Source organism: Drosophila sulfurigaster, chromosome 3 (genome assembly GCF_023558435.1).
Source record: "Drosophila sulfurigaster albostrigata strain 15112-1811.04 chromosome 3, ASM2355843v2, whole genome shotgun sequence".
Taxonomy (NCBI): domain Eukaryota; kingdom Metazoa; phylum Arthropoda; class Insecta; order Diptera; family Drosophilidae; genus Drosophila; species Drosophila sulfurigaster.
The window spans coordinates 31,204,364-31,221,090 of NC_084883.1; the positions used below are offsets into that span (position 1 = coordinate 31,204,364).

The following is a 16,727-nucleotide window of genomic DNA, read 5'->3' on the forward strand; positions in this document are numbered from 1 at the left end:
GAATCAATATTCTATAAATTTATTTTAATTTTCACTCCTGTTTTGTATTCTGTAAATTATTGTTATAGGCTTTTGTTAATTTGTGTATTTGCAATTAAGTTAGAAGTTAAATTAAAAATTGTATTAAAACTATGCATTTTTAGTGAAGCCAATTAATTTCAAAATATTATTTAAACTAACCACAAATGTTAGTGAATCATTTTACCCAAAATCCATCTCAATGCTTACCCCTTTGAGGGACTATCAGTCAGTCATACAGTCAGCCACAAATAGTTGCAAATATCTATTGAGCAAATAGTCGATCAATCAACAACCCCTATTGAAGGGTAATCGTTGTGCTTAAAAGGCTGCAATTAGCTTTGCTTTGCCATGGCAAATTAGGTTTTAATTAAACTCTTTTTTTTCTGAGTCGAATGTGTGAAGTCTTTTGCACTCGATTGTGTTTAATACGGCGTATGATTGGAGCACGTTTAACCCTTAAAAACGGAGCAAAGCACGCTCGAAGTGTAAATGTAAGCGAAACCAATGGCAAAGCCAAAAGACCCTCTCAACGCAAATTGTTGGCTGTCAGCGTGTAATCCAAATAAAATAATTGTCATCTATGAGGCACTTTTCGGGCCATATGTTCTGGCTCACATCATAAAGGAAAAGGAATGGAAAAGGAAGAAAAAACAGAAAAGTGAGGGGAAATGGCAGCTGATGAACTCGCAATGTTTTTGCAGTGTTAATGATGTGCCTGTCTGTCTTTCAGTCTTTGAGTCGCTGAGTTTTGTGTTTTGTATTTTGTGGTTGTTTAGTCCGTTAATCTGTTGTTTAATTTGCCGGGGCTTAACGCGTCTCTGTTTTGGTTACCATCTGAGATAAGCCCTAAGCCGAGGATATACCAAGAGGATATAACTTCTACTTCTCCTCCTCCTTCTGCTGCTTCTTTTAATATTAATTGCTTTGCCAGTGCCAATGCAATATGCTAAAAATAAAAAAAATAACCACAAAATGACACAATTTCAATTTCATTTAGATTTCTTTTTTGCTGGTCGCTGAGTTCAAGCTAAGAGAAGCGGAGCTGCTCCATTACAATGTAAACGAGTGGCAGGCAATATTGCCATTTAAACAACAATCAAACAAGCCACAACAATACAACAATGCGACGACAGTAACAATAACAGCAACAGCAACAACAACAACAACAACACAATGCATCAAATGCAAAATCCAATCAAACTTTTTAAACAAACATTTAGCAAATCTATTACAATGCACGTGGCATAACCAAAACCAATACAGCAACAGCTACAGTAACAGCAACAGCAAATAGCAAAGCAATGCCAATGACAATACAATATGAATACCAAAAGCAAAACCAGAAACCAAATTCAGAAATAGAATCCAAAATGAACTCATCTAAACGAAGAAATTGTATTGCCAGCTGCCTTCTTCCAACCAAACTTAACTGAACTGAACTGAACTGTACTGAACTCAACTGATTGACTGACTCCACGCTTCGGTTGTGGGTTGAGTTCGGTCTCGGATTCGGATTCGGGTTTGAGTTTGAGTTTCAGTTTGAGTTCTGACTGCGCTCTGAGTTGGCCAAGAAACAACTCACTTGGTATAGCTTTTAATGCCCTATGAATGACAAGAGTATTCAACTATTTGTGCGGATCAACAGAATTATATATTTTTTGCTTATGTGAAAATTGATTTTACAATATAAAAAATAAATTGAAGAGAGAGGGAGAGAGAGAGCTTCATATTCTTTCTTTGTTTTAAAAATAATGCAAAATATTAAATGCAAAGAGAAACACACTAATATTATATTTGAGGTACTAGCAATAAACTAAAGCTTAAACTTTACTAGCTTTGTTAGCTATTGAAATATTAGAATGGTTTTCATTTAAGTTCAATATGTCCTATTATATCTAAGGTGTAACAAAGATGAGTATTGTTTTTCTTTTTCGATTTATTTTGAAAATATAAAAGTTCAATAGAGTTTTATCAATACTAATTATATTTTTGATGGGATATTTTGCATTAGTTTCAAGTTTATAAAGTTCCAAAAAAATGGGTTGATGTATTACTTTATGTATCTGTATTATTTATTTTAAGAACTTACAATTTTCTAAGATAAGAAAAGATATCATAAAAGTTGTTTTCTACAATTTTTCTTTTCATTATTTTCTTTTATTTAAAATTTTCTAAGCAAGCATTTTCTCTCTTTTTTCCATCACAAATATATGCATATTTAAAAGCTGTGCTAAATACTAATAAAATTAAATTTTAAGTATGCAATTTAGCAGGTATATTTTTAAAATAAATTTGTGTGTTCAAGAATAATGTTTTTATCTTCTCTGGTCTAATTTATCTCTTAGTCAGTGTATTATATTTTCGTGCTGTGCTTTCTTATTTTTCCTTCATTTTTACTCTCCGACTTCTTCTCAGTTGTTGTTGTGTGTGTGTGTGTGTGTGCAAACTTAATCAAAACAAATTTCCACCTTCAACGAGTTGCACACCAAGCAATTTCCCAGCCCGTAACGATAACTAGAACTTCATGCAAACTAACCGCAAATACGATTACACACATACATTCACACACACACACACACATACACATTTGCAAAGTGGGGGAAGCACCCCAACAAAAATGTGCCCACTAAATCGAAAAAACGAGTTAAACTTTTTTTATTTTGGGGGAAACGCAGCGCAGTTGGAATTCTGAGAGTGCTTTGCCAAAAGGGGTGTAACGAAGGGATGAGAGAAGGGGAGGGGAGGGAGAGGGTAGCTTGGGTGGGTGGCTGGGCTTGTGGCATAATTTGAATTCGTGTCAATTTGACAAAGTGACACATGAGGGCCGTACGACCATCTAGAAAAACGCTGATAAATCGCAGCGCCGTCGGTGCAAGAAATTTGTATGCGATTTTCGTTCATTACTTTTGTATTTCGTTTATATACATATACATATACATATACATATACATATACATTTATATAGTTCTGTATTTGTTTATTTATTTATTTATGTGCATACATTTGTGTTGCCAGGCCGCAGACAGTGTCGCCAACGTTGCAACGTTGCGGCACGATAATGTTTAGTCAATAAAAATGATTTGTCGTCTGAGGAAACGAATTCATGAAATTTGATATTGTCCTCAACCGACGTTCCACCTCCTCCCCTTCCTCTCTACCTTCTCTCTGCACTCTACTGCACTTTATGGCTTAGAATAACACATAAAAACTATGCCAAGTCAGTCTGGTCCACTGCAATTAGATGGTTCATGCCACTCGAACCCTTCAATACAACTCGCGCCTAGTTCTACTTTGTCCTTTAACGCGTTTGCTCCTTTTTAATTTTTTTCGAGTATTTTTTATTGGCTTCTCCGATTGCTTTTCGTGGGGGCCAAACAGGCGTCTTTTATGCTACACCGCTGTGAAAGGAATTTACGAGGCGCCCCGCCCGTTAACGTCGCAATTTGCCACCCGAAACGAATGGCTGCCAGACATGCATCGCCTGCTGCCCCGCCCCGCTCTGCTGTGCTCCAGGCAAAAGGCACACAGTCTCATAAAGTGCATTATTTCCTCAGCATAAATGCCTTTCCCCCCCCTCTTCGTCTTACTCCCTTTCTCTTGCGACTAACTTTTGGCCTGCATTGTCATTTCGCAATTGAGACATAAATTTTAATATGCACTGAAAGAAAGTTATGGCACTTTTTGTCTCTCTGCCTCGGAAAGTTTTTGTGCTGGAGTTTGTTAAACAAATCGAATGGGATTGGAGCTGGTGAAGGGGAAATGGGAATTGGGAAAGGGGAAAGGGGAAACGAGGAGAAAGCAAGCAAGCAAAGCACTTTGCACTGCGAACTGAAAGCGGTTTCTATGATGGCAAGTGACTAAAGTACAATCAGTAGCTAACGATATCAAATCGATAAGGAAAACAAACAGCAGTTACTTATTCTCCCGCTCGCATGTAACCGGATATGATTTAGGATTAATGATACGACTGGGTGTCGAAATTTGAAGCATACTCAATGGATAATTACTTAACTGCAATCGGCTGCTTATGGTTTCAAAGGGAAAATATTTGTTATCTATAATTATCGAATTTCAATTTGATTTATATATAATATATACAAATTCTTATTAACTTCCGCATAATGCGGAAACAAATGGTATTAATTAAGTTTCATAAATTAGAACTAACGATTAAGGTATATAATTGCGGTCTTCTGGAATTAACAATAATTGTTGAGACCATATTCAACAAAAACATTGAATAGAAAATGTATATAACATTTTTATGAAGAGAAGAGAATCAAAACATTTTTGAGAAACTTTCTTGAAGAACCCATATTATATCTGGTATAAAAACATAGTTAAAAACATAGATTGAATATACACGTAAACTTTAGTTTGTTTTCTTCTTTAAGAGATTTTAAAAACACTTTATAATGTTCAAGTAAGTGTTATTAAATTAACACATAATTTGTGATTAAAATAAGATATTACGTATACGTTTCTGTTTTGATTTTTACTAGGAATGAAATGAGTTTGTTCATGCAAAACTAAATTTTTTTTTTTAGAAATATTATGTTGAGGAATTCATATTAACTTAGCTGTAAATAATATTGCAGAATTTTTAAGCTTTCTGTCGAAATATATTATTTTCAGCGAAAGGGAACTAAGGAAGACAAACATGATGCTTAATATCAATGCAAAGTTAATACAGATATGTGGCTAATATTTAGAGAAGAGAATCAAACTATTTTAGTGCAACCTTTTTGAAGAATCACAATTATTTCTGGCATTAAAAACATTGTTTAATACAAAAGTTTTTTATATAACAAATTTATATTATACTATGTTCCTTGATAAATATTTTCAAGCTGCGTTATGATAATATGATGATTAATAAGAGAGGTATGAAGAAGATGAGCCAATAGTTAGTTTTGAGATTTATGATGTTTTTTTTGAAGATATACTTTTCCTTAAAATTGTACATAATATTTCCTAAATGGTTTTGAAGCCAAGAAAAGTAGAACAGATCAAATTCGTCTGTACTTTTATTGTTCTTCTCTATAAACATACATTCGCATACTAAAACGTTCAAAATATTTTTATTATTGTTAATACTTAGTGAAGAAAGCCGTTCACATCGCAAGCGATTAGACAGTTTTGTACTTTATTTAGTAAGTGACGTAAATTGCACAGCAATGTAAATTGCAAGTGACGAAAGCTGCTGGCAAGAAATAAATGCAGCAAATTATTCATGTGAGCACAACGAGTTACAAGCCCTTATCTATGAGTGGTGTGTTACTATATGTTGTGTTGGTTGAGCAGAAATCCTTGTCAAGTTAGCCCAAACATGTTAACAACTGGCAGACAACGGCAGCTGATGGAGGGAGAAGATACTGAGGGGGGGATGTAGGGCGCTTAGTTGGCACAACTTAATTTCGTTAAAATAAATAGCAAAAGGAAATTGTTTAATTTCCGGTTCTGGGGCTCTGTGTGGCTCAGAGACAGACGTGTCCGACACGTTGATTGCACAATTAGCCAATGTCAGGCAACTTTTGCTCGGTTTTGGATTCGGATTCGCATTCGGATTTGGATGTGGATAACTCACCTGAACACGCACTTCGGGCAGATTCACCTTCATGGCGAGCTCCTCGCGTGAATAGACATCGGGATAATGCGATTTCTCAAAGGCACGCTCCAGCTCATGCAGTTGATATGTGGTGAATGTGGTGCGATTGCGTCGATGCTTCTTCTTGGCGCAGTTATCGTCCTGACCTGCTTAGGACGAAGGCAATCCTTGAGTTGAAAAGTGAATGAAGAAAGATTTCTTAGACTCACCTTCATCGTCGCTGCCGGATGTGATCTTCTCGCCCTGTTCGCTGTTGTTGGTCTGATTGAGATCCTCGCTGGAGGCACAGCTGCCGTTGACCAAACTGTCGTTGTCCACATGCTCCGCTTGATTGTTGTTGTTGTTGTTATTGCTGTTGTTGTTATTGCTGTTGCGATAGTCGTGCTGAAAGTGTTGCTGCTGCTGCTGTTGTTGTTGCTGTTGCTGCACTTCGTCCAGACTGCGCGCTCTGATGCTGTAATTGCCCAGCTGCTGCTGCTGCTGTTGTTGTTGCTGGCCGTTGGCTAATTTCGGCTCATTATCATCACAGTAGGCGGAGGCGGCACCCGCTTTTCGCTTGCAGCCAACAACAACAACACTTCCATTGTTATTATTATTATTGTTGTTGTTGGGGGGTCGCGGAGTTGGCGGCGAAGTAACATCAATGTTGCAATCGCTCTGCAGCTTTGCCGCATCATCTTCATCCTCATCTAGTTCGCTATTCGAGGACATTGAACGCTCATCGTAGTCGCGCATTCCTGCCCCTGCCCCTTGGACTCCTCCCGCTGCTCCAGCCGCTGTTGCTGCTGTGGAGCCAGTCGAAGCATCCGGCACGAAATAGTTGCCACCGACAGCGGCAGCAGCCGCAGCAGCAGCGACGGCCGCAGCCGTTGGTGTTGTCGGCGATGACTTGGCATATTTGTTGTGCTGCTCTTGCGCATGCGCAGCCAGCGCCGCCAAATGCTGCTGGTGGCTGCCATAGGCGCCAGGCGGCGGTGGCGCCACCGTCACTCCCTGCACTCCGGCGCCCGCTGCCAGCGACTGCGGCGGCGGCGGCTGCAATTGATTGGCCTCGACCATTTGGTGCATGGAACTCAGGTAATTACCCGCTGCATCCTCCTGTCCATGTCCATAGCCATGTCCATGACCATGACCGTGATTGTGATGACTGTGACCGTGACTGTGAGCGTGACTGTGACTCTGGGTGAATCCAAAGGCATTGTGGTAGCCAAATGGGGGATGCCCCGCCATGCCGCCATGATGATGACCAGCTGGTGGCTGTGTGGGCGGCGGTGGCGCTGCCGGAGTCGGTGGACCGTAGCTCAGCCCGTTCTTGGCGTGCTGCTGCAGCATGCTGGCCATGTGGTTGTCCATGTTGCGCAGCTGCGTCAGCGACATGTTGCATCGCAAGTCGGTGGCATCGTCGTCGACCATCGAGCCATCGCCATCACCTGTAATTAAAGGGAATGAAAGTGAGTCCAAGTTAGTAATGCGCTTGTACTTAAATACATACTAAATATGTAAATAATAAATTGATAATTTAAGTGACTTAGTGATAAAATAACGGACAAGTATAAAACATTCGAAAATCGGCTAATAATTATATGTGACAGGCCTTTATATACTTTCTAAACAAATAAGAAAGCTACAGTCGAGTGTGTTATTTTCTATAAATGCTAAACTATGCGGTATTATTATTATTCTTAAAAAATACTGAAATCTACACTGAATATTATAAGTCATTGCGGTAGACATTATACCAAAGACTTTAATTGGTATATCGATAAAGTAGTTATAATATACCAGATAATATACCAAATAAAATTATTTCTTAAATACCTTTTACAATTTCTCTCTGATTGTAACTAAATTATCTGGAGTCCTTAAGAAATTGGTTATTTTTGTATGTATCAATAATCGACTCTATCTTTGAAATTACGCTTTCTGTTCGCTATATTTCGATTTGAAAGGGGCGAAAATGAGCGTGGCTAAAATCTAAATACTACATAATGAAAGTGCAAAATAATAAAATGCTAAAAATAAACATAAATAAATTCAATACATTGAATTATCGCCATTGGTAAAACTACTATTATTATTATATCTTTGCTTTCCTTAGCTGTCGCAGCTTCATGTCAACCATTATATTGTATTTTAGTTACGGCTCATTAGTTGTATATTAGTTACATAATCGAATCATGTAGCACAGTGTACGCTGACGACTGGTGGAAACTGTCAGCAAAAGCATTGCTGCAGGACTGATTAGATTTTAATTAGACAGTTGGCCAAGTCATAAAGCTGTCGCTGCCCATGTGGTTAAAAGCCTGCCTCGGTAATAACAATGTGTTATTTAAGCGCACCCCATCCAACCCGTTCCCTCAACCCCTCCCTCAAATGAGGAATAACCTCAACTACCCCCCTACCTGTTGGCTGCCCCATTAATAAACGGCTTTCAATTAGTCGCCTCGTATTTACAATGTGCGGCAATAAAAATTCTGAGAAAGGCCCCCAAATGGGGGCGTCTGAAGGCCAAAAGTCTGGGTGTCAACTAGGATGAGTTGAGTTGGAACTAAATAGTAGTGGATAGGGGGGCGTGGCAATAGGTATTTGGCTCTAATGGGCGTACCGACTGCCGACTGCCGTTCGCCGTTCGTTGTTGTTGCTGCCGCTTGCACATATCACGTGACATGCAAGGAAGTCATTAGTTGTCGCCGAGTTGAAGTTGCCAGAGAAGGGGAGGAGTGAGGAGGAAGAGAGGCAAGTGGGTGGTTACTGTTTGCACTGACTTTTGCTGTGTGAACTCGAACTGCTTTTGTTTTTGTGTAACCAAATTCAATTTCTGTGTTAAATTGGCTTTTCCAAGAGAGGCAGGCAGCAATCGAGTTGCCCTCAAAATATCTGAATATCTGTAATTATTTGATAGTCTTTTGTGTAATTGCTTTTTGATGTAGCCCAAGTTGGATTTAATTTGCATGTACACAGCGAGAGAGAGACTGAACTATCAGTTCGATTACATAAACTCCCCATTTGAATCGAAAACGAGAAATCATTCAACTCTGGCGATTGTCTAATGTAATTATGTCTGGCACAAATGGCCAATAATTATGCGGCTAGTGAACTGACTAGAATTTAGTTCTTGTCTCTCTATTGATTTTCTCAGTTCTCTCTCTCTCTCTGTCTCACACAATTTTCCAGACATTAATTGGGTCAAATATTTGGCTAATTAAGCATAAACACATCGGCTGTAAATGGCCTGAATTAACCTCAGCTGCGTTTTGCAGCAATCAATCGAAATTTACACGCACCGCATGCATTTTATTTTGAGCCACTGTGGCGTTAATGAAATTAAACTTGAAAACTTTACACAAAGAAATTCGACAAAACATTAGCGAGCGAGATAGCATCAAGCATCAAGACAGACACAAATGAGGTAGCACAAAGGCAATGGCAAAGGCAATAACAACAACAACAACAATAATAATAATAATAATCATAATAAATAATAGAAAATACCATTTAAAAGGCGTGAAGGCGCCACATGAGGTGCAGAGCCACAGTAGCCGCAATCTCAGACCCAAGACCCGGACTCGAGCTCAGACTGCGAACGAAGCCCACACCGAGTGCGTGAGTTAATTGCGTGAGCTTGAGACCGAAATGAGCAACTTCGAGTACAACAACAACAACAAAAACAAGAACTGCGAAGTGAATGAATGAATGAAGTCGCATGTGAATATCCACACAGCAGCTAAAAAGAAGCCTTCAATTTCAATTTAGCCTAAAACTTTGTTCACACGTGCCAGTTAGCTGTCTTCTCATATTATTCGCATAACCAACAGATTTCTAATGACTTTATTTCTTTTCCTAACTTTACCTTTGGAACACAATTTTCAATAGATAAATAATTGCAACAAGTAAGTCAATATTTTGAGTAATATTTTAGTCATCGTTATACCAAAAAAAGGTGGCTGATATATAAATCATATGTGTATCTAACAAATTTTGAAATTTAAAAATGCAAAGTTAGAAACAAAATTTACAATGCATAAATATTTCTCACAAATAAGGAAGAAATGTAATACATACTAAAAATGTATAAAGTTTCTAAGTAAAACGTTTAAAAAGTTATGAATATGATTCTTTTCTATTCTTTATGATTTCTCAAAGCTTGGATACGATCAGATGAATAACTTAAAAATTGTATAAGATAAAAACCGTCTGCAGGTGTCGGGTATTAATTACTTTAGTTCACAATATAGTATATTTTTTACTCTATGGTATATTTTGATAGCAATAGTAAGCCGCTATAGCTGTTGGTATATTTTAGAATCTTTTTATCATTTTAATGTCGTAAATTAATTTATTATTTTTTGTAAATTGACTGTATTTTTCTTACTTGTTTACAAACAAGTATTAGTGGTATTTCTGGCATTTATAGCTTAAGCTTTTGTAGCTTAAATTATAATTATGAGCTTATTATAAAACCCACATAAATAAGCTGGCCTTGACGCAAAAAGTATTATTAATCTTTGCTTAACAAATTTGCAAAAATTTAATTTGCAATTATTTCAATTAATGAATTTTAATTATGCCATTTTAATATCAATTAAAATATATTATTGACGCACTAAGAGTTGCTCTATTTATAATGAAAAGAAATTGCAGCATAATCGAATAGTGAATGAATTGAATTACACTTAAAATGAAACAACATTCGTTCCGCTATCACATGTGAAAGTCTTCGTTGAATTTTAGATATTCATTCATAGATTCGAAATAAAGAAAAAAAGCAGCAAATTGCCTGATCGACAGTTCAATTAAGAAATGATTTTGAATTTGAATTTAAATATGAAATTGTCTATTGGGCCATTAGCTGTGGCAATTAAAGTTGGCAGCTGGAAATATTGGGTTGTTAACAAATTGTGAACCACGCAACACAACACAAAAACGGGCAAGTTGAAATGTTAAAAGGTTCAAATTAAGCCAGCTACTGACAAGACAAGACAAGACAAGATGAGTTTTTGGTTACGGCTAATTGAGCGTGGTCCGCCTATAAAACAGATGCTTGTTGGCCTAAACAATAGACAAAGTGTTCTGGTTGTGCTCTAATTTGCGGCAATATGAGCTGCGAGTATTTTGTGTAGTAAGAAGTAAAGTTAAGGACAAATTGACGTTAATCGCGTCACTCAGATGATTTGACAGTTTCTCCTCGGTTCAGGCCATTAGGCGGCGGCCTAATTGAAATGTTATTAGCCGAAAACAAGTTCGGCTTATGCTCGTCATTTGTCGGCAACAGGTATAGGAAATGCACAAACTCATGTAAAATGTGCTTAACATCTTCCGGCGCAGGCGCAACGCAGAAAGATACAAAACGAAACGAGATATAAAGATACTGAGATACTCTCAGATGCAAGATACACGAGATATCGAGCTCATATCAAAAAACGAAACAAGCCATAAACAAAACTGTCAATCAAGCGTGTTAAAGTGAAGTGGATTGAGGTGGCTCGCATTGTTGTTGTCGCTCTTGTTGCTGTTGTTACTCTTGTTGTTGTTGTTGTTATATATGTGGCAACAAAAGCGGCTAATAAGCCGCAAGCCGCAATCCACAGGCCGCAACACCGACGCGCGTTTAGCTCGCTTCGGACACGCATTAAAATCATTAAAGCGACTTAATGCTCAATTTAATGCCGCGTCAACTCTGTGAATGTGAATGTGAATGTGAATATGGATGAATCAATCGGGTTCGCTCTCTCTCTCTCTTTCTCTTTTTAGCTCTCGCTCTTTTTGAGCTCTGTTTATCTTGATCTTTAATAATGCAGTTCAACTCAACTCAACTCAGTTCACATCACTTATTGACGCCTAATGCACTTGTGCAGCCAACGCTTTTATGCGTTTAATGAGCACGTCTCTCTTCCCACTCTCCTTCCCCCCCTCTCCACTTCTACCTGCATCTCCTCTCTCCTTCTCTGCTTTGCTCGCTTGACGCCACCTCAGCCAGCTGTCAGTTTAAATGCTTTTTGACAGCTTGTGTCTAGCCGCAGTTTAATTATGATTATGACTTTGTAGGCATCAGTCCGGTTTGGCTGGCTTTAATGCCCCACCTCCTTGCCCCCCTTTTAGCACTCCTCCACCTCCTCTCTCTCTCTCTCCCTGTTAACCACTTGCAACTTAGCCGGTTTATTTGCTTGCCTCTAATTAATTTGCGGCCATTTAACCTGCGCTTTTTTTTTGCACAAAACCATTTTGTTTGCTCACTTTATTGTCGCTTTTATTCCTCTCGTTGTTGTTGTTGATGCTATTATTGCTGTTGCTGCTGTTGTTTTGTTTTTATTATTGCTGTCGCAGGTGTCGTTTCTGTGTTTTGTCTTTCATTGGACAACTTTTTCGACTTGGCGCTTTAATTGAATTAATTGCTACTTATTTAATTGATTTCGTCTTCTTTTTGTCTTCGTTATTTTCAAATCAATAAGGAAACAAGTGGGTTTCAAGGCAAAATAGCAGGAAGATCTTTGTAAGAAACTCATTTACGGATTAGTTAAGCAAACGCTTAAAAATATGTTTTAAGATCCAAAGATAATTTATAATAAATTTCTTGTTAAACTTATATTCCTCAATTGTAATAAAATTAATGTAATTTTTGTATTAATGGTTGAGTTGCCACAACAATTTTCAAGACCATTTAAATTATAATAATATATAATATATAAGAAATAACAATCGTATAATTATATAAAAACTTTTTTTGCATACATCTTTGGGTGACTCTAAAACATTTTATTTTTAAATTTTATTACTCCAAAAAAGTGGGACTTACTAAATAAATGTATTTTTTTTAAATGTTCCAAAACTATTGAATAAATTAAGTTCACTTCTTTGGTGTCAATTATTCCGATTTTATTAATAAATGTATAAAGCTAATGAAATTTAATTTATTTTTAGGTGTCAAATATAAGAAATCTCATATCAATCGACCTAAAATTCTAAATATCACTCGTTTGCTTTTGTTTTCTGCTGCCGCCTCTTCATTCACTCCTTTTCATTTTGCAATCAAGAAATGCACATAAAAAATTATTAAGCTGACGCTTTTGGAAATCAGTTGTCGCAATCATCGCAAAAAATAGAATGTAACCTCCCATTTTTCGCAAGTTGCGAGTTGATGGGTTTTGGGGGCGTGCGACAATCGCTTTTCGGCAATCAAAACAAAAATGAAATAAATTATAAATGGCAAAGAGCCGCCAGAAGAGACAGAATAGACTGAAGAGAGGGGAGGCATTAGGCCATCCATTAGATACAACGTTCATTTTTTCGTTTGGTATTTTTGGGTGCGAATCGTGTGCCTGACGCCGAGTGGCACCGCATTGGCAACGGTGCATAAATCCAACTATAATCCAGTTAAAAAGCCTTCAAGGTAACGAGCTGTTTGGAAGCCAAGCAAGAAATATGTATGCAATAAAAGTTTAAATTGGCCAAAGAATAGGCAAAAGGCAAGACGCCCTCGCATCCATTCTAATCCCCGTTGTTGGCCATGTTAACGATTACCGTTGACTGATTTGAAGCTTATCAGCTGTCGTGCATCGAGCCAAGGCGGCGCTAAAGTGCAGCCCCGGCATTCGTCAGTTCGCCAGTTACAAGTTACAAGTTTTTTTTTTAGCTGCTTCTTGGCCAAATAACAACTTCAAAGGGGGAGTCAGAGAGAGAGAGAGAGAGAGAGTGGAAAGCTATTGTACATAAATGCTAATATAATTTTGCGATTGTGTTTGTTGATTGTTTGGCACAAAAGGTTGCACTGTAATTGAAATCGATTTGCAGTTTTGCTTATCAGCAAAACACTTTGGCAGCCTGCTGAGTTGAGCTGAGCTGAGCTGATGATGTGCCGGCTAATGCGTAAATAATAAAAATAATAATAGAGTATTTGTTTTTGATTTGTGAATAGTCCTAATTTAGTTTATAATATGAAGTCGTAATTTATGCTACAGAAAATAATAACTGCAGAATACACAATATAATTCTTTAAATTTCACTTGCGATCAGTTGAAAATCTTAAATGCTAAGATATATTAATCTGGTATATTTTCTAATCTCTCTCTAATGGATATACCAAATATAGCTTTTTACCTATCATAGTATTTTATTGATAAACTAAGTTTAGTATATTTTAAGGATAATTCTGATTTCACACTGATTCGCTTTGATTGAATATGAATTGTAGGTCACAGAGCTTTCTCACTTGCTCTTCATTCTCCTAAGAACAAAATTTATTAATTTCTTCATAAACTTACCATCGCTGCCCTCCGTTTGCAGCTGGCCCTGCGTCTGTTGGCCATTGCGATTCTTTAGGCCAAGTATCGCGTCGATTGTGTGACGCGGCGTCAAAGTTTGACCGCCAGCGCCAAATTTGCGTGCGTTGTCCTTGAGCGACAATTCGCTGTCTGTAAGAGTGAGAGAGAAAAGGAGCGAGTGAGCTGGATGAATTAAAAGCCTGTTTGCCAACAGTTTGGAAAGTCAATTAGGTGCACGGCAGCAGTAGCTATGCAAATTTGTCAGCTATTTTGAAAGTATTAAAATGCACACACACACACATTCACATGCACGAAGAGCTTTATTTACAGTTTTAACGAGCTAAAAACTGTAATTGCATCTAAGCGACACATGCCACACACACACACATAAGTTGTGTGTATTTATTCTAATGAGAGTTTGTCATGCGCTGAAAAGTAGGCAATGATTTTTTTTTTATTTTGTCGTATGTCGATCGCTTAATATAGTTTTAACGAATTTCGAAATACAAACTGCAAATGTTTTCATATTCGAGAGTTGTTCGCATGCCTTGGCAATTAGTTCATAATTTGCAAATTATTTTAAATGCCGGCTACAGCCACATTGTGCATGTTAATAAGTCAAAACAAACGCGGCCCCAAAATGCAAAACAAGAACGCGAACACGCAGCAATATAAAACATACATTGCAATTGTGTGTGTGTTGCTTTTTCATGTGCAGCAACAATTTGTGTTAATTAAATCGGTAATCCTTAATGGCAAACGCTTTCCGGGAACTAAACATGCACAACAAGAAAATGAAAAAACCGTCGCTTCCCACTCACCCTCTGTAATCACAGTGTTGTTGTTGCCCAGATGCGCATAATGCTCCTGGAACTGCTCCAGATTCTTGAACTTCTCGACAATCAACTGCAGATTCTTGGCATCCCGCACATTGCCGAGAAGATGACGCAAATGGTCGAGCTGCTTCGGGGCCAGCTTGTGATTGCCGCCGCTCTGTTGCACCAGCTGCTCGAAGATGTGCTGGAATGTTTGCTTATTGTGCTGCAGTTGCTCCATGCTGCCCGTCACCAAAGCAGGCGATGCAGGCGAAGCGGCATCCACATTGCCAGCTATGGGCGGTGTCACGGCTGTTGTCTTAATATCCATCTTATAAAACTATTTCTTTATTGTTATTTTGCGATTTAATTGAATATATTTGAAGCTCACTTAACACTCACACACACACTAGCACAGTAAATTGTTGTTTTGTTGTATTGCATATAAATTGTTATTCCACTTTGCGACGGCGTTTAGCTTAGCGAGACTTTTCACTACTCTCAAACACTATGCTCAGTTGCTTGCGAAGGCGAAACCGTAACTCAACCGCAACCGTAGCGCACCGTGCCAAGGCAGAGTTGGCAATAAACAACGCGCCACGTTCAACAGACGCTGACAGCGCTTTGAGCTCGAGTTCGAGAATCAAATTGGAAACCGGTTGCACGTAACCTGGGAATGTCTTTGTGTTAAGGGGCGGAGCTTGCGCAGGATTGCAGAGAGAGAGAGCACAACGGGGAGGAAGTCTATGGAAAGGGATGAGAGACAGAGGGAATGGGAGACAGAGAGAGAGAGGCAAGCGCACGCGCGCTGAGTTATGATGTGGCATGGGGCAGTTGTCGGTTGTCTTCCAGCACGCGTGCCATTGTGTTGTGGAGTTGGCGATAACTTTTGTTTGCCAGCTGTTTGATGTGGCATCAACTAATAGCACAGCACTCTCTCTCTCTCTCGCTCTCTTTGTCGCTCTCTCTCTCTGTACGTGTGCAACAAATTATGATGCAAGATTATTGCCAACAATTACATCACAAACTGATAACTTCCTTCCCCAGTTCTACACTCACTCTCACTCTCTCTCTTCCTCTATCTCTCTCTCTGTCTCTCTATCTACCTCTCTCTTTCACTCTCTCTTCTACCCTCACTCTCTCTCGACATAAGTGGATTTTTGTTAATATCCTGCTATTGTTACAAATTTGCAAACTGATTGCGCCGCAGCAAAACTTGCAACTTGTCGTCAACTGGCAACTTGAGGAAATCAACTTAAATCTGCTGTTACAATGAAGCGAGTGTTAGTTAGTGTTTCTCATATCGAAAGCGTTTACTTACCTGTTGTCATGAGTTGTGGTTTTTTTTGCTGTTCGCCTCGTTTCAGCCCAATTCAATTCACTTCATTTCACTTGACTCGACTCATTTGCTCGTTTACGCTATCTTCCATTACACGTTAAATGAAAATGCCAGGCGATGGCAGAGGCCCACAAACACACAGACACATCGACTTCCAGACAGCCACAGAGACAGACGGACGGACGGACGAAGATATTGACTGGGAGCCAACCAGGCAGACAGTCAACCATTCAACCATTCCGTGCTCTGCTATCCTGGCCAGGTCCTTTTGCCAGCGATTCGATTTGTGCCAACTAATGAGCTCTTAATGTGCGTTTATTCTTACGCATAACGAGCTTGCCAAACGTAATTATGTGCTCCATGTGTGTGTGTGTGTGTATGTGTGAGAGAGCGCAATGTGCTGTTCGTGTGTGTCTGTGTGGCAGAGAGGCTGGGTTCTGCCATGTTGGCGCGCTGCTTAATTGAAGTGGAGCGTCGACTGCCTTTGCTGGGGCGTGTGTATCTGTCTATCTATCTATATATAATATGTATGAAAGTGTGTGTGAGTAAGTGTGGGTGCTAGTGTCTGCGTGTGTGTGTGTGTGTGGCTGACAAGCGCCTTGCGTCATTTTCATTTGCGCTACATCCGCAGCATTTACGTGTTTTATTATACCCAGCAAAAAAGCTGAAAAGGTGTATTAAAATTC

At 38.7% G+C, this 16,727-nt stretch overlaps 1 protein-coding gene across 1 annotated transcript in view; it reads right to left on the minus strand.

The window, feature by feature from the left end:
* The window catches only part of LOC133843615 (retinal homeobox protein Rx), a 30,370-nt gene extending 15,091 nt beyond the window's left edge, over nt 1-15,279 (minus strand). The window contains exons 1-4 of the mRNA XM_062277245.1: nt 14,709-15,279; nt 13,888-14,037; nt 5,839-7,059; nt 5,609-5,775 (exon numbers count right to left, since the gene is read on the minus strand). Of these exons, the coding sequence (XP_062133229.1) occupies nt 5,609-5,775; nt 5,839-7,059; nt 13,888-14,037; nt 14,709-15,033 (1,863 nt within the window). The 5' untranslated portion in view covers nt 15,034-15,279. The remainder of the gene's footprint in view (nt 1-5,608; nt 5,776-5,838; nt 7,060-13,887; nt 14,038-14,708) is intronic.
* Nucleotides 15,280-16,727: the final 1,448 nt, after the last annotated feature.